Here is a 23,957-nt window from a genome sequence, read left to right as displayed (position 1 = left end):
CATTGTGTGTGTGTAATCTCACTTATTTACTTTTGCTGATTTTACCTGTGTTTTGGCTATCATTCAAAAAATCATTGTCAGGATCAATGTACAAGTGCTTTTTCCCTATGTTTGCTACTAGGAATTTTATAATTTATGCTCATATGTTTAAAACAATCTATTTTGAGTTCAATTTTGTGAATGATGTAAGATCAGAATCCAGTTTTATCATTTTGCTTGTGGATATTGTTTTTCCAATACCATTTCTTAAATAGACTATCCTTTCCCTGGTGGCACAGCTGTAAAGAATCTGCCAGATAATGCAGGAGACACAGGAGAGGCAGATTCAATCCCTGGGTCGGGAAGATGCTCTGGAGGAGGAAGTGGCAACCCACTCCAGTATTCTTGCCTGGAAAATCCCATGGACAGAGGAGCCCACCAGGCTATAGTACATGGGGTCTTAAGAGTTGGACATGACTTAGCCACTAAACAGTAATAGCAACATCCTTTCTCTATTGGTGCCCTTGTGGACCATATATGCAAGGACTTATTTCTTGGCTTTCTTATCTGGTCAATTGATCCATGTGTCTGTTTTGTACCATTCTATAATCACTGTACAGTTTTGATTACTATTGCTTTATAGTTTGAAATCAGGAATTGTGTTGTCTCCAGCTTTATTCTTTCTTCTTTAGATTGCTTTGGCTCTTCAGGTCTTTTGTGGTTTTAAACAAATTTTATGATCATTTTTCGTATATTTCTGAAAAATGCCATTAGAATCTTGATAAAGATTGTATTGAATCTGCAGATGGCTTTGGGTTGTATGAAGACTTTAACAATATTCATTCTCCCCATGCAAGAACATGAGATATCTTTCCATTTACAGGTATTCCTCACTTTTCGAAAGTTTGCTTCACACCCCTTTACTTTTACAAAAGACTTACTTTAGTAACTGTTTTCATTAACTGAAAGAAATCTGAAGAGAATTATTGTATTGTGAAAAAAAAGTGAAAAGCAAAAGTCATGTTCAACATTTGTTTTGCAACCAGATATTGTAGAGCAGTGCACGCCCAGAGTGGCAAGAGTGGTACTACCAATCTCCTTTCCCAGGAATTACTCTCAGTATCTCAGCATCAAGTCATCATAACTTTGAACTGTGTCAGTGAGCATCTATGCTGTATCTCAACTTATTTTATGCAAATAAGTCATACGAAAATTGCATATTTTGCATAAAATTTGCATAAAAGTTTGCCTATTGGCAAAATGTGTCTTAAGGTAATTTTTGCTTTAAGCCATCTTGGCTTATGCAAAGTTTTATAGAAATGCTCTACTTTTGGATGATAGGGAAACTGGTGTTTGTGTCTTCATTACTTTTATCAACATTTTATAGTTTTCCATGTACAGATATTTCACCTCCTCTGCTTAAATCATGCCATCCACCTTCCCCTGCTTGCCTGACCTTGTGATTTTCATTGTTCTTAGAGAAAATTTTATTTCTTTCAGGTAGGGCCTTCTGAAAAGCCTAGTTTGAAGCTGCTTTCCTTTGATAGTCTCTCTCCAAAGGCACTGCTTTTAACATTTGGGTTAGTTTCTGTCCATTTTAAAACCTAATGCAAACTGAAATTACATGTTCATTTGGATGTTTATGTGATGGAGGCTTGTTTCCATCAGTGGATGACAATTTCCACTAAATGGGAGACATATTGATTTTGTTCAATATGATGAAAACAATACCTAGCCCAGTGTTTCAGATATTAAATTTTGTGTCAAGCATTTTGCTCAACATTGTTGAATGAATGAATAATGATTGCTAGTGTCCACTTGGTACTCTGAATGCCCCAGAATACATGGACTAAACCAGGCTTAAAGAGACTAGCATTATATTACCTCCCCACTAAATTTTTAGCTATTATTAAATGGTAAGTTAAGGTGTTCTAATGATTTGTACTGGAATAAGGGACTGAAGAATTCCATGAAATTACATATTGCAAAAGAATGTGATTAATAACATAACTTGGTGCCTTCTCTATAAGAGGTCTCTGAAGATACTGCTTTCTGCTCTTCCTTTCAGAAATAAGTAGTTTCACTTCTCTGAACACTTGACTGGCTTCTAATTTATAGACACTGTGAATTATGCAACTAAATAGTGCTTAACTCTCACATAACCTAGAACTGAATTCTTGACCCATGTGCAATAAGAGAATGGGGATTCATGGTATGTGGAAACTGTATATTTTTTTTTTAAATATCTAAAAAAAATATCTTTCCTGTTTTTTTTTTTTTTTTTCCATTTTCCCTTTACTTTCTCTGCTACTTATACAACATAGTATTTTTACTCCGCAAATAATTTTGGAAAAAACATATGTGCCTGTGTTCCACAGTAAAAAGAGCATGCAAACTTGAGTCTCTGAGTCCAAAGAATGCATCTTTCATACTAAAATTCTATGTTGAGAATTACATAGAAATGGAAATCTAGTGACATGTGAATGAAGGGGTAACATCGAGGTGAGAACACAATCTAGAATTTGAGAAACCATGTAGAACTCTGATATTTTGATTCAAATGAAGAGTGATGAGAGTTTGACCCTCTGTGGTAAGGGGAGGGGATGCTCACTCTGGACTGATGTCTAGAGGTTGTCTAGAAAAAGCAGTAGGATTTAAGATCACAGTAAATATGGGAGGATATCAGACATCAGCTACCATTGCCACCCATCAAATGCCAAAAATAGTTATTCCTTGACTGATTTAGTGACTGAATGACTCACTATAACCAACTTAAGCATGCTGGATTTGAAAAGACAATAAATAATGTAAACAGAGATACATTATTGGCATCAGACTACATTTCTTTTGGGATACAAGAATGAAGAAGAGACTCAGAACCAGCAGTGTTTCTAATTGGTGAAGTTTTAAACCACATCTTAATCTATGCATACTTTTTCATCTTATTGTCTGTGGGGATTTAGCTTCCTCTGTATATTCTACTTAGAGGACTCTACACACCCAAACTCACGTGATTTTTTCATGAGATTGAGTGAAAAATGAGCTGCTGGTTTCATCATCACCTTCTCCCTTGATCTAAAATAAACATCTGCACTCTCAATTTAGTCATTCATGATTATTTGCCATTTTTTCTATATAAACATTGCTTATGCACCAAGAACATGCCAGAACCCATACTTGATGCCATCCAGAAATGGACTGAAGTCTCCAAACTTAAAATCCAGAACCTCAAAGAGTCATCATAGTAGAAGTCCTGTGCTCTGCAAGCTGTAGAAACTACTATGATGTATAAATCTGAAAAAAAAAAGCAGATTCTTTAGAAACATCTTTATAGAAGAAAAAAAGATGCTGATTATTTTATTGTTTTCATTTAAAGTTTATAATCAGATTGGAGAAATAAAAAGAAATTTAAATTTTTTTGATTCCTAAAATAAAAACTTTCCTAGACTAAAAATTTGTTTTTTGTAACTGGATGGCAGAGAAGATTTCTGCCTAAAATAATAAAGAAACAAAAAAAATCACACTTTTAATTAATAAGAAATTTTTTTATCAGTCTCTTCTCTGGGGTCAAAGTGACAGATTTAGTCTCTAAGGTGGACTAGGGACTTGCCCCTGCCCCCTAGACTTCAGGCATGTATCAATAGGACCTCTTAGGAAAGAGCAGAAGAATGACTTTCTCTCGGATCTTCTTGGTCTTTACTCCATAGATAAGAGGGTTGAGGGCAGGTGGGATGATAACATAGAGGTTGGCAAACACAATGTGAAAGGTCCGAGGGACATTGTGTCCAAAGCGATGTGCAAGGATGGAGAAGAACGCTGGTATATAGAACATGAGGATGACACAGACGTGGGAACCACAGGTGCCCAGGGCCTTCTGGCGAGCATCCTGAGAAGGGAGGCGAAAGACAGCACAGAGGATGAGGATGTAGGAGACAGCAATTAGAATCACATCTATAATCACTGTCATGATGGGAACACAAAACCCATACCAGATATTGATGGAGATGTCAGCACAGGCTAGTCGGGCAACACCTATGTGCTCACAGTATGTGTGAGGGATGTCATGTGTCCTGCAGAAGGGTAGACGATTTACAAGGAAAACACATGGGACAAAAACACAGAAGCTTCTGAAGGAGATTCCCACAGCAATTGTGACAATGGTCCTGGGGGTCAGAATAGTGGTGTATCTCAAGGGTGAACAGATGGCCACATAGCGGTCAAATGCCATGGCCAGCAGTATAGCTGAGTCCAGAACAAAGCTGTAGTGCAGAAAGAATAATTGTGTGAGACAGCCGGGAAAGCTGATTTCCTGAGGACCAAACCAGAAGATGCTCAGAGCTTTTGGGACACAGGTGGTAGATAGTATGAGGTCAGTAATAGCCAGCATGGAAAGGAAAAAGAACATGGGTGCATGAAGACTGTGCTCCTTTGCAATGAGGTAGAGAAGAATACTATTACCCACAATGGCCACCAGATAGATGAGGCAGAAGGGGATGCTGATCCAGATGTGGTACTGCTCAAGTCCAGGGATGCCCAAAAGGGTAAAGGCACCCATGTTGTAGCCAGTTAGGTTGTATATGGCCATTGAAATCTGATTAACAGGTTCTGTGTCCTAAAACAAATTGTATATAATTACCATATGCCAAGAAACAACCTCCCTTTGCTATTAAGAGCAATGCTTACCTTCTCTAAAAAGATTCTAAAATACTAGTACTCTTGTGCTAAGCACCGGGTCTCTCCAAAGTTGTCTTCAAACTGCATAAAATGCTGTTTCCATTCTAATGTCTGAGTTTTCCCTAGGTTAATGTAATGTGTTGTTGTATAGATATGAGTATAGAGAAAAATAATCTAACTATAATCTGAGAGAAAAGAAAAGTAGAAAAGTAAGGCATTATTAAAAAATTGTTTACTTATTTTTTGGGCCGTGCTGGGTCTTTGTTGCTTCTCATGGTCTTTCTTTAGTTGTGGCTGCTCCTGGGCTTTCTTTAGTTGTGGCAAATGGGGGCTACTCCTAACTGTGGTGCATGGACCTCTCATTGCGATGGCTTCTCTTGTTGAGGAGCACGGGTTCTACGGTGCCTGGGCTTTTGTAGCTGCAGCATTTGGGTTCAGTAGTTGTGGTTCCTGGGCTCTAGAGCCCAAGCTCAGTAGTTGTGGTTGTGGTGCATGGGCTTAGTTGCTCCAGGGCATGTGCAATCTTCCCAGACCAGGGATCGAACATATGTCCTCCACATTGGCAGGAGGATTCTTATCTACTGTGCCACCAGGAAAGTCCAAAAAGTAAGGCAATTCAATTGGAAAAATAAAGAAGCAATATATCATTACAGGCTCCTCCCATAGATCAGTCTCATAAAGTATTATCTCATTTAGAACAACCTTCTGAGATTATTTTTATTCTCCTGATTTTCTTTTAACAGAAAACTAAGACTCTGAGAGCTATTGTACCGAAGATCTCATCTTTAGTAACTGGCAGAGCCAAGAACATTAAAGTCCACAGACAACAACATTCTACCTCATATGACTTCTTCCATACTCTGTTAAATGAGAAGAATTGAGAAGAGGTAGTGGGTGTAGAAGAGTTTAAGGAAAGACATAAACCTGGAACTGTAATTTGACACACCAACCCTATTATAGTTGCAATGATTTCCCTGACCCGAGAAAGTCTTGGGATTTGCAGACCATAATGTGCTCTGAGGCTGTGTTTGATGTCTCACCATGGAGGATAATATGAGAAAGATATGTAGCCAGCCTCCAACTCACCCTTAGGATTTAATAAGGCAATTATTTCAAATATGCTTTTGAGAAAGATAGAGATGATTTCTAGTGGGAGAGATATAGAATTTATATATTCTAAATTCTGAACCAAGATAAAAGCAAATAAGCAACCTCTATAGTAAGAGTTCTTTTCCTTTGGAGAAGGAAATGGCAGCCCACTCCAGTATTCTTACTTGGAGAATTCCATGGACAGAGGAGCCTGGGAGACTACAGTCCATGGGGTCGGAGAGAGTCAGACGCAACTGAGCAACTAACACTACTACCACCATAGTAAGAGGTAACATTTTTTGAGAACTTTCATTATACTACACACAACTAAAGTTCTTTACATGAAATCATTTCTATACTCTTAACAATGAGAGAGATGAAACTGTTACCCACATTTTAAAGATATAGAAACTGAAGCAGAGAGAAGTTAAGTAACTTGCCACTGCCACACAATGAGGAAATGGCAGAGCTGGGACTCAAATGCTAAGAGTCTTCTCATAGACTCCTGTGTATATTACCAAAATTCTCTAAATACTCTATGGAAAATGGTATATACATGACATCTGTACAGCAAAAGACTTAAATTTTGGCACATAAAGAAAGCAGAAAGCTGAAAGCATATAGCAAATTAGTGTAATATTGAGCACATCACTTATGATTTAAAATGTAAATGTCTGGGGCTTCCTTTGTGGTTCAGTGGTAAAGAAGCTGCCTACCGATGCAGAAGATATGGGTTCGATCCCTGGTACATGAAGATCTCACATGCCCTGGAGTAACTAAGCCCCTGCACCACACCTATTAGGCCTGTGCTCTAGAGTCCACAAGCCACAACTACTGAGCCCATGTGCTGCAACTATGGATGCCTGCATGCCCTAGAGCCGGGTACTCCACAACACGAGAGTAGACTCTGCTTACCAGAACTAGAGAAAAATTGACATAGCAACGAAGACCAGCACAGACAAAAATAATATAAATAAATTTAAAACTTTTGTAAATATAGATTTCTGAATTCCTATACTTAAAAGCATTGGTATCAATGAAGTCTTTCAAAATAAAATCTGATTTTATGTTGCTCACATGAAAAAGATCTAAAGCAAAGTACCCAGAAAGGGTAAAACAAAAGGATAAACCAGGGAACATCAGACAACCTTATAGACAAAGAACACAAACCTTACAAAAGGAAAATAAGAAAAAGTAAAGTTTACCTTTCAACATTATTAAATGAAACAACAAATACTTTGAACTATTAAGAGGAACACTCCTAAGTGAAGGTGTAAGTCATACTGCCTATAGATATCCATTCTTAGTACTCATCTAATATAAATGATGTTTATTAGAAACAATCTATTCATTTACCCAACTTTTTTTATTTTCTTATTATTATCTGTCACAGACTTCCTTGCAATTCTTTTGATTATTTGAAGATATATATCTGGCTATTATCTACAACAAGTTTAACATCCTTGCCCTTTACCTACCCAAAATTTTCCCCTCAAAGTAGCACAGCATCATGCTGGATGACTTTATTTTGTTACTGATGATCAGCCCACCCAAATCCAGGGCCATATCTTCGAAGTGCTATAACCCCAGATTGACTAAGCTCATAAATCACAAATATGGTTTTATATCTGTCTTATGATGTGAGTCACCTATTACCAATCTGCTCCTTAAGAACCTCAATGCCTCTACAGCACTGACTTTGTCACTATCATTCCTTCAGTATCCATGTGTCTTTGCATCCCTCTTTATGTAGTTTAACATCTACAAGTCATCATTTCAACTACTCTCTTAAAATATTTTGCTGCCCTCCCTCCACTAAGCTTCCATGATATGTAAATGGCAAAAGGCAATTCTTAGATTAATAAACTTAGTAAGTACTCTAAGTCATGATGGAAAAGTACTTCTTAGTTAAGTATATTTGTATTCCCCAAATTTCATAATCATCAGCCTTAAACTTAATCCTCAACACTGTCCAATGGTCCAACAATATGATCTTGTACAACTCGATCTCCCTGTATGACTGTTTTTTTGGCTGCACCATATGGAATCTTAGCTTCTTGTTTAGAGATTGAACCCAGGCCTTTAGTAGTGAAAGCAGAGAGTCCTAACCACTGGAACACCAGGGAATTCTCTGGCTTTTATCCTACTCTCTTTTAAGCACATTCACCATCCCCAAATTCCTCTTTCTCAACAGATAATGTTTTATTTTACTTCATAGAGAAATTAGAACCATTAGATATTCCCTTGTGCCTCAGATGGTAAAGAATCTACATGCAATGTGGGAGACACAGGTTCAATCCTTGGGCCTAAAGGATCCCCTGGAGAAGGAAACGGCAGTCCACTCCAGTATTCTTGCCTAGAGAATTCCACAGACAGTGAAGCCTGGAAGTCCATAGACGATGGAGTCGCAAAGGGTCGGACAGGACTGATTGACTAACACTTTCACTTTCAGATATAAATTGTGTGTAGACAGCCTAGACAGCATATTAAAAAGCAGAGACATTACTTTGCCAACAAAGGTCGATCTAGTCAAGGCTATGGTTTTTCCAGTAGTCATGTATGGATGTGAGAGTTGGACCATAAAGAAAGCTGAGCACCCAAGAATTGACACTTTTGAACTGTGGTGTTGGAGAAGACTCTTGAGCGTCTCTTGGATGGCAAGGGACTATATCCTAAAGGAAATCAGTCCTGAATATTTATTGGAAAGGCTGATGCTGAAGCTGAAACTCCAATACTTTGGCCACCTGATTTGAAGAACTGACTCACTGGAAAAGCCCCTGATGCTGGGAAAGATTGAAGACAGGAGGAGAAAGGGATGACAGAGGATGAGATGGTTGGATGGCATCACCAACTCTATGGACATGAGTTTGAGTAAGCTCCGGGAGTTGGTGATGGCCAGGGAGGCCTGGTGTGCTGCAGTCCATGGGGTTGCAAAGAGTCAGATACGAGTGAGCAACTGAACTGAACTGATAACTGAAAATCATGGATAATGGAAAGTCCATGCAGCAAGGAAGACCCAGCACAGCCCTAAATAAAGAAATTTTTTAAATTAAGAGAAAAAAAAGAGAGAGAGAGACTGAGTCCTTTTATTCACACCCAGAGAATCATGTATGTAAGCCTTTTGGAAGGATGTATCACAATTTATTCCATTTACTCGCCTATCATTTATCTTTCTTGAGGGCAATGATTTTCATATTCATAACTTTATCTCCTTACTCTAGATTAATTGTTGTTAAACACTTAAGATTTACTGAATAAATGAGTATTGTTTAAGTCACTGCACACACACAAGCTCTTTTTTTTTTTTTTTTTTTAATTTTTTATTAGTTGGAGGCTAATTACTTCACAACATTTCAGTGGACAAGCTCTTGTTTGACATGGGTCCTTTGTGCATGTGCACCCACATCACTCTCTATCCTTATTCACACTGTATTCATTAAAGTGCAGTTTAATGAATAAATGGCTAAAATAATGGGTTAATTAATTAATTAACAAACACACAACATGTTTTTGCACATATACCTAGAAGCACATGAAATCATAGGGAAAGTCTACACAAAGTCACAGTACAGACACTGCTTAAGAACTCTGATTTTAGAGTCAAGTGTCCTGATTTTCCACTTAAACTCTGACTCCTTTTTCATTATACTTAACACATTATTTGATTTCTTTAAAATGCTTGCTTCCTTATAGCATTTTTCTGAAGAGATTTTCTACAGGAGGAATGTCTTCACCTCAGTGACAGGAAAATAGTAGGGTCTCAATAAATAGCAACTAGTATGTAATATCATTATGACAACAAATAGAGGCAAATGCACAGATATGGCAGAAAGTGTCAAATCCCACGAAATCCAGAGTGCTAGTCCAGTGTTCTGCATCCAAGTTCTTAGACCGTTTTGTTTTGGCTGTTGAATTGTCCGCATGACAGCTCCAGTCCTGCTTGCTCCCTTTGTTTTATTTCTCCCTCCTCCTTTCAATCCTCAGACTTGATAATCTGGCTCCCTAGCCTGTGGACTATCTCATAGGCAAATCTGGACTGAGCCCACCTTGTCTTCTCCTGTTCCTGCTCTCAGGTCCTCTGTGTGTCCGTCAGTCAGCCTGCCCCGGGATCTGGCTCAGTCATGACTGTGGCTTTCCAATCACACCTGCCCTGCCCCCAAACCAACACTCACCAGTCTCCAGCTCCTTCATAAGAATGGAGGGAAACAGCACCCTTAAGGGGCTAATCTTCTTCTTTCTCTTCCTGGGATTTCAGAGGGGACACAGAGGCTGGTGGGCCCCTGAGGTACAGCAGACACTAATCCAATTGTTGACTTGTGGGAGGCACAGTGAGGCTCTTCCCAGATGGTCTGGCTCATGAAGTTCTGAGGTCCCGAAGTTTGAGGTGGACTGAGTCCCTGCAGGCTCAGATCTTCCTGGGCAAGCAATGTCTCAGGGCACAGAATCTCCTGGGCCTTTCAAAACGGCTGGGAAAGCCATCTACAGAGACACTATCTGTATTTCTTCTGTGTGAGTGTGTGTCTTTTGTGTATGTGTTTCAGAGAACTTGCATATCTTTGAGTGATGTTTTGTTTACGCTATACATTTTCAATGGTTATTTTCATAAAATGTAAATAGATTTATAGAATATACATGGATTCTTCTTTCTGATACCTAAAATGCGGATGGCCAAGTTATCATAAATCATTCATCTTGATCAAACACTTGAGCTTTCATGTAAAACTCCTTACACATACACTTGCCAGCCCTGCTGATTTTGAAGTCTACTTCAAAATACCTTTAGAATCATGTTCCTCCTTTAATAACCACTCTTCTGTCTCTCATTGCTTCTGTTATTCAGCCCTCATTGATGTAAAATTCAATTCCACCCCACCAATCCATCCTCTCCTCTGAGGCCATAAAATGCTGCACTAAGTCAATTCAGTCACGTCTGACTCTGCAACCCTATGGACTATAGCCCGTCAGGCTTCTATGTCCATGGGATTCTCCAGTCAAAAATACTGGAGTGGGTTGCCATGCTCTCCTCCAGGCAATCTTCCTGACCCAGGGATAGAACCCACATTCCTTATTTCTCCTGCATCAGTGGGTGGGTTCTTTACCACTAGCATCACCTAGGAAGACCAAGAAGCCATAATAATCTTTCTAAAATAGAAATGTGATTGTCATTTCTGCAGAAATGTTTAGGATGAAGTAAATAGCATAGAAAATCTAGCAATTTCAGGCCCAAGAGGAAGTTAATTCCCTTTAGTTGCATCTTCTCAGTTCAGTTCAGTTCAGTTCAGTCACTCAGTCATGTCCTACTCTTTGCGACCCCATGAATCGCAGTATGCCAGGCCTCCCTGTCCATCACCAAATCCTGGAGTTCACTCAGACTCATGCCCATCGAGTCGGTGATGCCATCCAGCCATCTCATCCTCTGTCGTCTCCTTCTCCTCCTGCCCCCAATCCCTCCCAGCATCAGGATCTTTTCCAATGAGTCAACTCTTCGCATGAGGTGGCCAAAGTACTGGGGTTTCAGGTGCAGCATCAGTTCTTCCAATGAGCACCCAGGACTGAGCTCCTTTAAGATGGACTGGTTGGATCTCCTTGCAGTCCAAGGGACTCTCAAGAGTCTTCTCCAACATCACAGTTCAAAAACATCAATTCTTTAGTGCTCAGCTTTCTTCACAGTCCAACTATCACACCCATACATGATACTTGAAAAACCATAGCTTTGACTAGATGGACCTAGGTTGGCAAAGTAATGTCTCTGCTTTTTAATATGCTATCTAGTTAGGTTGGTCATAACTTTCCTACCAAGGAGTAAGCATCTTTTAATTTATAGACACTGTGAATTATTTATAGACTATTTTAGACTATAAATTATAGCCTAATTTATAGACACTGGGAATTATGCAACTAAATCATGCTTAATTCTCACAAAACCTAGAACTGAATTCTTGACCCATGTGCAATAAGAGAATGGGGATTCATGGTATGTGGAAACTGTATAGTTATCTTTTTTATTTTTTAAAAAGTACCTTTCTCTGTTTTTTTTTTCATTTTACCTTTATTTTCTCTGCTACTCATATTCATAGTATTATTATTTTACAAATAATTTTTGAAACAACGTATGTGACTGTGTCCCACAGTAAAAAGAGCATGCAAACTTGAGTCTCTGAGTCCAAAGAATGTATCTTTCATACTAAAATTGTATGTTGAGAATTACATAGAAATGTAAATCTAGTGACATGTGAATGAAGGGGTAACATCAAGGTGAGAACGCAATCTAGAATTTGAGAAACCATGTAGAACTCTGATATTGTGATTCAGATGAAGAGTGATGAGTGTTTGACCCTCTGTGGTAAGGGGAGGGGATGCTCACTCTGGACTGATGATCTAGAGCTTGTCTAGAAAAAGCAGTAGGATTTAAGATCACAGTAAATATGGGAGGATATCAGACATCAGCTACCATTGGCACCAATCAAACACCAAAAATAGTTATTCCTTGACTGATTTAGTGACTGAATGACTCACTATAACCAACTTAAGCATGCTGGATTTGAAAAGACAATAAATAATGTAAGCAGAGATACATTATTGGCATCAGACTACATTTCTTTTGGGATACAAGAATGAAGAAGAGACTCAGAGCCAGCAGTGTTCCTAATTGGTGAAGTTTTAAACCACATCTTAATCTATGCATACTTTTTCATCTTATTGTCTGTGGGAATTTAGCTTCCTCTGTATATTTCTACTTAGAGGACTCTACACACCCGAACTCACGTGATTTTTTCATGAGATTGAGTGAAAAATGAGCTGCTGGTTTCATCATCACCTTCTCCCTTGATCTAAAATAAACATCTGCATTCTCAATTTAGTCATTCATGATTATTTGCCATTTTTTCTATATAAACATTGCTTATGCACCAAGAACATGCCAGAACCCATACTTGATGCCATCCAGAAATGGACTGAAGTCTCCAAATTTAAAATCCAGAACCTCACAGAGTCATCAGGGTGGAAGTCCTTTGCTTTGCAAGTTGTAGAAACTACTATGATGTATAAATCTGAAAAGAAAAATCAGACTCTTTAGAAACATCTTTATAGAGAAAAAAAGATGCTGATTATTTTATTGTTTTCATTTAAAGTTTTATAATCAGATTGGAGAAATAAAAAAAATTTAAAATTTTTGATTCCTAAAGTAAAAAACTTTCCTAGACTAAAAATTTGTTTTTTATAACTGGAATGGCAGAGAAGATTTCTGCCTAAAATAATAAAGAAACAAAAAAATCACACTTTTAATTAATAAGAAATTTTTTTATCAGTCTCTTCTCTGGGGTCAAAGTGACAGATTTAGTCTCTAAGGTGGACTAGGGACTTGCCCCTGCCCCCTAGACTTCAGGCATGTATCAATAGGACCTCTTAGGAAAGAGCAGAAGAATGACTTTCTCTCGGATCTTCTTGGTCTTTACTCCATAGATAAGAGGGTTGAGGGCAGGTGGGATGATAACATAGAGGTTGGCAAACACAATGTGAAAGGTCCGAGGGACATTGTGTCCAAAGCGATGTGCAAGGATGGAGAAGAACGCTGGTATATAGAACATGAGGATGACACAGACGTGGGAACCACAGGTGCCCAGGGCCTTCTGGCGAGCATCCTGAGAAGGGAGGCGAAAGACAGCACAGAGGATGAGGATGTAGGAGACAGCAATTAGAATCACATCTATAATCACTGTCATGATGGGAACACAAAACCCATACCAGATATTGATGGAGATGTCAGCACAGGCTAGTCGGGCAACACCTATGTGCTCACAGTATGTGTGAGGGATGTCATGTGTCCTGCAGAAGGGTAGACGATTTACAAGGAAAACACATGGGACAAAAACACAGAAGCTTCTGAAGGAGATTCCCACAGCAATTGTGACAATGGTCCTGGGGGTCAGAATAGTGGTGTATCTCAAGGGTGAACAGATGGCCACATAGCGGTCAAATGCCATGGCCAGCAGTATAGCTGAGTCCAGAACAAAGCTGTAGTGCAGAAAGAATAATTGTGTGAGACAGCCGGGAAAGCTGATTTCCTGAGGACCAAACCAGAAGATGCTCAGAGCTTTTGGGACACAGGTGGTAGATAGTATGAGGTCAGTAATAGCCAGCATGGAAAGGAAAAAGAACATGGGTGCATGAAGACTGTGCTCCTTTGCAATGAGGTAGAGAAGAATACTATTACCCACAATGGCCACCAGATAGATGAGGCAGAAGGGGATGCTGATCCAGATGTGGTACTGCTCAAGTCCAGGGATGCCCAAAAGGGTAAAGGCACCCATGTTGTAGCCAGTTAGGTTGTATATGGCCATTGAAATCTGATTAACAGGTTCTGTGTCCTAAAACAAATTGTATATAATTACCATATGCCAAGAAACAACCTCCCTTTGCTATTAAGAGCAATGCTTATCTTCTCTAAAAAGATTCTAAAATACTAGTACTCTTGTGCTAAGCACCGGGTCTCTCCAAAGTTGTCTTCAAACTGCATAAAATGCTGTTTCTGTTTTAATGTCTGAGTTTTCCCTAGGTTAATGTAATGTGTTGTTGTATAGATATGAGTATAGAGAAAAATAATCTAACTATAATCTGAGAAAAAAGAAAAGTAAAGTAGAAAAGTAAGGCATTATTAAAAAATTATTTACTTATTTTTTATTTTGGGCAGTGCTGGGTCTTTTTGCTGCTCCTGGGCTTTCTTTAGTTGTGGCAAATGGGGGCTACTCCTAGCTGTGATGCATGGGCTTCTCATTGCAGTGGCTTCTCTTGTTGAGGAGCACGGGCTCTAAGGTGCATGGGCTTTGGTAGCTGCAGCATTTGGGCTCATTAGTTGCATCACATGGGCTTAATTGCTCCAGGGCATGTGCAATCTTCCCAGACCAGGGATCGAACATGTGTCCTCTGCATTGGCAGGAGGATTCTTATCTATTGTGCCACCAGGAAAGTCCAAAAAGTAAGGCATTTCAGTTTGAAAAATAAGGAGGCAATTTATCATTATAGGCTCCTCCCATAGACCAGTCTCATAAAGTATTTAGAACAATCTTCTGAGATTATATTTTTTCTCCTGATTTTCTTTTAAAAGAAACTAAGACTCTGAGAGCTATCATACCCAAGATCTCATCTTTAGTAACTGGCAGAGCCAAGAACATTAAAGTCCACAGACAACAACATTCTACCTCATATGACTTCTTCCATACTCTGTTAAATGAGAAGAATTGAGAAGAGGTAGTGGGTGTAGAAGAGTTTAAGGAAAGACATAAACCTGGAACTGTAATTTGACACACCAACCCTATTATAGTTGCAATGATTTCCCTGACCCGAGAAAGTCTTGGGATTTGCAGACCATAATGTGCTCTGAGGCTGTGTTTGATGTCTCACCATGGAGGATAATATGAGAAAGATATGTAGCCAGCCTCCAACTCACCCTTAGGATTTAATAAGGCAATTATTTCAAATATGCTTTTGAGAAAGATAGAGATGATTTCTAGTGGAAGAAATATAGAATTTATATATTCTAAATTCTGAACCAAGATAAAAGCAAATAAGCAACCTCTATAGTAAGAGTTCTTTTCCTTTGGAGAAGGAAATGGCAACCCACTCCAGTATTCTTACCTGGAGAATTCCATGGACAGAGGAGCCTGGGAGACTACAGTCCATGGGGTCGGAGAGAGTCAGACGCAACTGAGCAACTAACACTACTACCACCATAGTAAGAGGTAACATTTTTTGAGAACTTTCATTATACTACACACAACTAAAGCTTTTACATGGAATCATTTCTATGCTCCTCTTAACAATGAGATAGATAAATGTGTTACCCACATTTTAAAGATATAGAAACTGAAGCAGAGAGAAGTTAAGTAACGTGCCACTGCCACACAATGAGGAAATGGCAGAGCTGGGACTCAAATGCTAAGAGTCTTCTCATAGACTCCTGTGTATATGACCAATATTCTCTATACAGTCTATGGAAAATGGTATATACATGACATCTGTACAGCAAAAGACTTAAATTTTGGCACATAAAGAAAGCAGAAAGCTGAAAGCATATAACAAATTAGTGTAATATTGAGCACATCACTTACGGTTTAAAACGTAAATGTCTGGGACTTCCCTTGTGGTTCAGTGGTAAAGAATCTGCCTACCGATGAGGAAGACATGGGTTCGATCCCTGGTACATGAAGATCTCACATGCCCTGGAGTAACTAAGCCCCTGTACCACACCTATTAGGCCTGTGCTCTAGAGTCCACAAGAGAAAAGTTGACATAGCAACGAAGACCAGCACAGACAGAAATAATATAAACAAATTTAAAACTTTTGTAAATGTAGAATTCTGAATTCCTATACTTAAAAGCATTGGTATCAATGAAGTCTTTTAAAATAAATCTGATTATATGTTGCTCACATGAAAAGGATCTAAAGCAAAGTACCCAGAAAAGGTAAAACAAAAGGATAAACCAGGGAACATCAGACAACTTGATAGACAAAGAACACAAACCTTACAAAAGGAAAATAAGAAAAAGTAAAGTTTACCTTTCAACGTTATTAAATGAAAAAAAAAAAAAAAAACAAATACTTTGCACTATATAGAGGAACACTCCTAAGTGAAGGTGTAAGTCATACTGCTTGTAGATATCCATTCTTAGTACTCAACTAATATAAAGAATGTTTATTAGAAACAACCTATTCATTTACCCAACTTTTTTATTTTCTTATTTTTATCTGTCACAGACTTCCTTGCAATTCCCTTGATTATTTGAAGATATATATCTGGCTATTATCTACAACAAGTTTAACATCCTTGCCCTTTACCTACCCAAAATTTTCCCCTCAAAGTAGCACAGCATCATGCTGGATGACTATTTTGTTACTGATGATCTGCCGACCCAAATCCAGGGCCATATCTTCGAAGTGCTATAACCCCAGATTGACTAAGCTCATAAATCACAAATATGGTTTTATATCTGTCTTATGATGTGAGTCACCTATTACCAATCTGCTCCTTAAGAACCTCAATGCCTCTACAGCACTGACTTTGTCACTATCATTCCTTCAGTATCCATGTGTCTTTGCATCCCTCTTTATGTAGTTTAACATCTACAAGTCATCATTTCAACTACTCTCTTAAAATATTTTGCTGCCCTCCCTCCACTAAGCTTCCATGATATGTAAATGGCAAAAGGCAATTCTTAGATTAATAAACTTAGTAAGTACTCTAAGTCATGATGGAAAAGTACTTCTTAGTTAAGTATATTTGTGTTCCCCAAATTTCATAATCATCAGCCTTAAACTTAATCCTCAACACTGTCCAATGGTCCAACAATATGATCTTGTACAACTCGATCTCCCTGTATGACTGTTTTTTTGGCTGCACCATATGGAATCTTAGCTTCTTGTTTAGAGATTGAACCCAGGCCTTTAGTAGTGAAAGCAGAGAGTCCTAACCACTGGAACACCAGGGAATTCTCTGGCTTTTATCCTACTCTCTTTTAAGCACATTCACCATCCCCAAATTCCTCTTTCTCAACAGATAATGTTTTATTTTACTTCATAGAGAAATTAGAACCATTAGATATTCCCTTGTGCCTCAGATGGTAAAGAATCTACATGCAATGTGGGAGACACAGGTTCGATCGTTGGGCCTAAAAGATCCCCTGGAGAAGGAAACGGCAATCCACTCCAGTATTCTTCCCTAGAGAAATCCACGGACAGAGAAGCCTGGAAGTCCATAGACCATGGAGTCGCAAAGGGTCGGACAGGACTGATTGACTAACACTTTCACTTTCAGGTATAAATCGTGTGTAGACAGCCTGGACAGCATATTAAAAAGCAGAGACATTACTTTGCCAACAAAGGTCGACCTAGTCAAGGCTATGGTTTTTCCAGTAGTCATGTATGGATGTGAGAGTTGGACCATAAAGAAAGCTGAGCACCCAAGAATTGACACTTTTGAACTGTGGTGTTGGAGAAGACTCTTGAGCGTCTCTTGGATGGCAAGGGACTATATCCTAAAGGAAATCAGTCCTGAATATTTATTGGAAAGGCTGATGCTGAAGCTGAAACTCCAATACTTTGGCCACCTGATTTGAAGAACTGACTCACTGGAAAAGCCCCTGATGCTGGGAAAGATTGAAGACAGGAGGAGAAGGGGATGACAGAGGATGAGATGGTTGGATGGCATCACCAACTCTATGGACATGAGTTTGAGTAAGCTACAGGAGTTGGTGATGGCCAGGGAGGCCTGGTGTGCTGCAGTCCATGGGGGTGCAAAGAGTCGGATACGAGTGAGCAACTGAACTGAACTGATAACTGAAAATCATGGATAATGGAAAGTCCATGCAGCACAGCCCTAAATAAATAAATTTTTTTTTAATTAAGAGAAAAAGAAAAAAAGAGAGAGAGACTGAGTCCTTTTATTCACACCCAGAGAACCATATACGTAAGCCTTTTGCAAGGATGTATCACAATTTATTCCATTTACTCACCTATCATTTATCTTTCTTGAGGGCAAAGATTTTCATATTCATAGCTTTATCTCCTTATTCTAGCTTAATTGTTGTTAAACACTTAAGTTTTACTGAATAAATGAGTATTGTTTAAGTCACTGCACACACACAAGCTCTTGTTTGACATGGGTCCTTTGTGCATGTGCACCCACATCACTCTCTATCCTACCTTTATTATATTCACACTGTATTCACTAAAGTGCAGGTTAATGAATAATTGGCTAAAATAATGGGTTAATTAATTAATTAGCAAACACACAACATGTTTTTGTACTTATACCTAGAAGCGCATGAAATCATAGGGAGTCTACACAAAGTCACAGTACAGACACTGCTTAAGAACTCTGATTTTAGAGTCAAGTGTCCTGATTTTCCACTTAAACTCTGACTCTTTTTCTCATTATACTTAACATGTTATTTGATTTCTTTAAAATGCCTGCTTCCTTATAGCATTTTTCTGAAGAGATTTTCTACAGGAGAAACGTCCTCACCTCAGTGACAGGAAAATAGTAGGGTCTCAATAAATAGCAACTAGTATGTAATATCATTATGACAACAAATAGAGGCAAATGCACAGATATGGCAGAAAGTGTCAAATCCCACGAAATCCAGAGTGCTAGTCCAGTGTTCTGCATCCAAGTTCTTAGACCGTTTTGTTTTGGCTGTTGAATTGTCCGCATGACAGCTCCAGTCCTGCTTGCTCCCTTTGTTTTATTTCTCCCTCCTCCTTTCAATCCTCAGACTTGATAATCTGGCTCCCTAGCCTGTGGACTATCTCATAGGCAAATCTGGACTGAGCCCACCTTGTCTTCTCCTGTTCCTGCTCTCAGGTCCTCTGTGTGTCCGTCAGTCAGCCTGCCCCGGGATCTGGCTCAGTCATGACTGTGGCTTTCCAATCACACCTGCCCTGCCCCCAAACCAACACTCACCAGTCTCCAGCTCCTTCATAAGAATGGAGGGAAACAGCACCCTTAAGGGGCTAATCTTCTTCTTTCTCTTCCTGGGATTTCAGAGGGGACACAGAGGCTGGTGGGCCCCTGAGGTACAGCAGACACTAATCCAATTGTTGACTTGTGGGAGGCACAGTGAGGCTCTTCCCAGATGGTCTGGCTCATGAAGTTCTGAGGTCCCGAAGTTTGAGGTGGACTGAGTCCCTGCAGGCTCAGATCTTCCTGGGCAAGCAATGTCTCAGGGCACAGAATCTCCTGGGCCTTTCAAAACGGCTGGGAAAGCCATCTACAGAGACACTATCTGTATTTCTTCTGTGTGAGTGTGTGTCTTTTGTGTATGTGTTTCAGAGAACTTGCATATCTTTGAGTGATGTTTTGTTTACGCTATACATTTTCAATGGTTATTTTCATAAAATGTAAATAGATTTATAGAATATACATGGATTCTTCTTTCTGATACCTAAAATGCGGATGGCCAAGTTATCATAAATCATTCATCTTGATCAAACACTTGAGCTTTCATGTAAAACTCCTTACACATACACTTGCCAGCCCTGCTGATTTTGAAGTCTACTTCAAAATACCTTTAGAATCATGTTCCTCCTTTAATAACCACTCTTCTGTCTCTCATTGCTTCTGTTATTCAGCCCTCATTGATGTAAAATTTAATTCCACCCCACCAATCCATCCTCTCCTCTGAAGCCATAACATGCTGTGTTAAGTCAATTCAGTCGTGTCTGACTCTTTGTGACCCCATGGACTGTAACCCATCAGGCTCATCTGTCCATGGGATTCTCCAGTCAAAAATACTGGAGTGGGTTGCCATGCTCTCCTCCAGGCAATCTTCCTGACCCAGGGATAGAACCCACATTCCTTATTTCTCCTGCATCAGTGGGTGGGTTCTTTACCACTAGCATCACCTAGGAAGACCAAGAAGCCATAATAATCTTTCTAAAATAGAAATGTGATTGTCATTTCTGCAGAAATGTTTAGGATGAAGTAAATAGCATAGAAAATCTAGCAATTTCAGGCCCAAGAGGAAGTTAATTCCCTTTAGTTGCATCTTCTCAGTTCAGTTCAGTTCAGTTCAGTCACTCAGTCATGTCCTACTCTTTGCGACCCCATGAATCGCAGTATGCCAGGCCTCCCTGTCCATCACCAAATCCTGGAGTTCACTCAGACTCATGCCCATCGAGTCGGTGATGCCATCCAGCCATCTCATCCTCTGTCGTCTCCTTCTCCTCCTGCCCCCAATCCCTCCCAGCATCAGGATCTTTTCCAATGAGTCAACTCTTCGCATGAGGTGGCCAAAGTACTGGGGTTTCAGGTGCAGCATCAGTTCTTCCAATGAGCACCCAGGACTGAGCTCCTTTAAGATGGACTGGTTGGATCTCCTTGCAGTCCAAGGGACTCTCAAGAGTCTTCTCCAACATCACAGTTCAAAAACATCAATTCTTTAGTGCTCAGCTTTCTTCACAGTCCAACTATCACACCCATACATGATACTTGAAAAACCATAGCTTTGACTAGATGGACCTAGGTTGGCAAAGTAATGTCTCTGCTTTTTAATATGCTATCTAGTTAGGTTGGTCATAACTTTCCTACCAAGGAGTAAGCATCTTTTAATTTATAGACACTGTGAATTATTTATAGACTATTTTAGACTATAAATTATAGCCTAATTTATAGACACTGGGAATTATGCAACTAAATCATGCTTAATTCTCACAAAACCTAGAACTGAATTCTTGACCCATGTGCAATAAGAGAATGGGGATTCATGGTATGTGGAAACTGTATAGTTATCTTTTTTATTTTTTAAAAAGTACCTTTCTCTGTTTTTTTTTTCATTTTACCTTTATTTTCTCTGCTACTCATATTCATAGTATTATTATTTTACAAATAATTTTTGAAACAACGTATGTGACTGTGTCCCACAGTAAAAAGAGCATGCAAACTTGAGTCTCTGAGTCCAAAGAATGTATCTTTCATACTAAAATTGTATGTTGAGAATTACATAGAAATGTAAATCTAGTGACATGTGAATGAAGGGGTAACATCAAGGTGAGAACGCAATCTAGAATTTGAGAAACCATGTAGAACTCTGATATTGTGATTCAGATGAAGAGTGATGAGTGTTTGACCCTCTGTGGTAAGGGGAGGGGATGCTCACTCTGGACTGATGATCTAGAGCTTGTCTAGAAAAAGCAGTAGGATTTAAGATCACAGTAAATATGGGAGGATATCAGACATCAGCTACCATTGGCACCAATCAAACACCAAAAATAGTTATTCCTTGACTGATTTAGTGACTGAATGACTCACTATAACCAACTTAAGCATGCTGGATTTGAAAAGACAATAAATAATGTAAGCAGAGATACATTATTGGCATCAGACTACATTTCTTTTGGGATACAAGAATGAAGAAGAGACTCAGAGCCAGCAGTGTTCCTAATTGGTGAAGTTTTAAACCACATCTTAATCTATGCATACTTTTTCATCTTATTGTCTGTGGGAATTTAGCTTCCTCTGTATATTTCTACTTAGAGGACTCTACACACCCGAACTCACGTGATTTTTTCATGAGATTGAGTGAAAAATGAGCTGCTGGTTTCATCATCACCTTCTCCCTTGATCTAAAATAAACATCTGCATTCTCAATTTAGTCATTCATGATTATTTGCCATTTTTTCTATATAAACATTGCTTATGCACCAAGAACATGCCAGAACCCATACTTGATGCCATCCAGAAATGGACTGAAGTCTCCAAATTTAAAATCCAGAACCTCACAGAGTCATCAGGGTGGAAGTCCTTTGCTTTGCAAGTTGTAGAAACTACTATGATGTATAAATCTGAAAAGAAAAATCAGACTCTTTAGAAACATCTTTATAGAGAAAAAAAGATGCTGATTATTTTATTGTTTTCATTTAAAGTTTTATAATCAGATTGGAGAAATAAAAAAAATTTAAAATTTTTGATTCCTAAAGTAAAAAACTTTCCTAGACTAAAAATTTGTTTTTTATAACTGGAATGGCAGAGAAGATTTCTGCCTAAAATAATAAAGAAACAAAAAAATCACACTTTTAATTAATAAGAAATTTTTTTATCAGTCTCTTCTCTGGGGTCAAAGTGACAGATTTAGTCTCTAAGGTGGACTAGGGACTTGCCCCTGCCCCCTAGACTTCAGGCATGTATCAATAGGACCTCTTAGGAAAGAGCAGAAGAATGACTTTCTCTCGGATCTTCTTGGTCTTTACTCCATAGGTAAGAGGGTTGAGGGCAGGTGGGATGATAACATAGAGGTTGGCAAACACAATGTGAAAGGTCCGAGGGACATTGTGTCCAAAGCGATGTGCAAGGATGGAGAAGAACGCTGGTATATAGAACATGAGGATGACACAGACGTGGGAACCACAGGTGCCCAGGGCCTTCTGGCGAGCATCCTGAGAAGGGAGGCGAAAGACAGCACAGAGGATGAGGATGTAGGAGACAGCAATTAGAATCACATCTATAATCACTGTCATGATGGGAACACAAAACCCATACCAGATATTGATGGAGATGTCAGCACAGGCTAGTCGGGCAACACCTATGTGCTCACAGTATGTGTGAGGGATGTCATGTGTCCTGCAGAAGGGTAGACGATTTACAAGGAAAACACATGGGACAAAAACACAGAAGCTTCTGAAGGAGATTCCCACAGCAATTGTGACAATGGTCCTGGGGGTCAGAATAGTGGTGTATCTCAAGGGTGAACAGATGGCCACATAGCGGTCAAATGCCATGGCCAGCAGTATAGCTGAGTCCAGAACAAAGCTGTAGTGCAGAAAGAATAATTGTGTGAGACAGCCGGGAAAGCTGATTTCCTGAGGACCAAACCAGAAGATGCTCAGAGCTTTTGGGACACAGGTGGTAGATAGTATGAGGTCAGTAATAGCCAGCATGGAAAGGAAAAAGAACATGGGTGCATGAAGACTGTGCTCCTTTGCAATGAGGTAGAGAAGAATACTATTACCCACAATGGCCACCAGATAGATGAGGCAGAAGGGGATGCTGATCCAGATGTGGTACTGCTCAAGTCCAGGGATGCCCAAAAGGGTAAAGGCACCCATGTTGTAGCCAGTTAGGTTGTATATGGCCATTGAAATCTGATTAACAGGTTCTGTGTCCTAAAACAAATTGTATATAATTACCATATGCCAAGAAACAACCTCCCTTTGCTATTAAGAGCAATGCTTATCTTCTCTAAAAAGATTCTAAAATACTAGTACTCTTGTGCTAAGCACCGGGTCTCTCCAAAGTTGTCTTCAAACTGCATAAAATGCTGTTTCTGTTTTAATGTCTGAGTTTTCCCTAGGTTAATGTAATGTGTTGTTGTATAGATATGAGTATAGAGAAAAATAATCTAACTATAATCTGAGAAAAAAGAAAAGTAAAGTAGAAAAGTAAGGCATTATTAAAAAATTATTTACTTATTTTTTATTTTGGGCAGTGCTGGGTCTTTTTGCTGCTCCTGGGCTTTCTTTAGTTGTGGCAAATGGGGGCTACTCCTAGCTGTGATGCATGGGCTTCTCATTGCAGTGGCTTCTCTTGTTGAGGAGCACGGGCTCTAAGGTGCATGGGCTTTGGTAGCTGCAGCATTTGGGCTCATTAGTTGCATCACATGGGCTTAATTGCTCCAGGGCATGTGCAATCTTCCCAGACCAGGGATCGAACATGTGTCCTCTGCAT

General features: G+C 39.2%; 3 protein-coding genes across 3 annotated transcripts; all 3 read right to left on the bottom strand.

Moving 5' to 3' along the window:
* Positions 1 to 3,616: 3,616 nt before the first annotated feature.
* LOC122449931 (olfactory receptor 52H1-like) lies at positions 3,617 to 4,564 on the bottom strand. Its single transcript, XM_043482051.1, has one exon. It carries the CDS (start codon positions 4,562 to 4,564, stop codon positions 3,617 to 3,619), a length of 948 nt encoding a protein of 315 aa, XP_043337986.1.
* An 8,569-nt stretch (positions 4,565 to 13,133) lies between these two features.
* Positions 13,134 to 14,081, bottom strand: LOC122449915 (olfactory receptor 52H1-like). The gene has a single exon (XM_043482013.1). The coding sequence runs from the start codon at positions 14,079 to 14,081 to the stop codon at positions 13,134 to 13,136; it is 948 nt and encodes a 315-aa protein (XP_043337948.1).
* An 8,339-nt stretch (positions 14,082 to 22,420) lies between these two features.
* LOC122450024 (olfactory receptor 52H1-like) lies at positions 22,421 to 23,368 on the bottom strand. The gene has a single exon (XM_043482156.1). The coding sequence runs from the start codon at positions 23,366 to 23,368 to the stop codon at positions 22,421 to 22,423; it is 948 nt and encodes a 315-aa protein (XP_043338091.1).
* Between the last annotated feature and the right edge of the window lie 589 nt (positions 23,369 to 23,957).

This window comes from Cervus canadensis, chromosome 11 (genome assembly GCF_019320065.1).
Source record: "Cervus canadensis isolate Bull #8, Minnesota chromosome 11, ASM1932006v1, whole genome shotgun sequence".
In the NCBI taxonomy this organism is placed as follows: domain Eukaryota; kingdom Metazoa; phylum Chordata; class Mammalia; order Artiodactyla; family Cervidae; genus Cervus; species Cervus canadensis.
The sequence above is the reverse complement of the archived record's forward strand: the minus strand, read 5'-3'. Positions and strand labels throughout refer to the sequence as shown.

What these genes read in the sequence shown, in the direction of transcription:
- LOC122449915 (XM_043482013.1), bottom strand. Translation starts at nt 14,081, where the DNA reads ATGGCCATATACAACCTAACTGGCTACAACATGGGTGCCTTTACCCTT.
- LOC122450024 (XM_043482156.1), bottom strand. Translation starts at nt 23,368, where the DNA reads ATGGCCATATACAACCTAACTGGCTACAACATGGGTGCCTTTACCCTT.
- LOC122449931 (XM_043482051.1), bottom strand. Translation starts at nt 4,564, where the DNA reads ATGGCCATATACAACCTAACTGGCTACAACATGGGTGCCTTTACCCTT.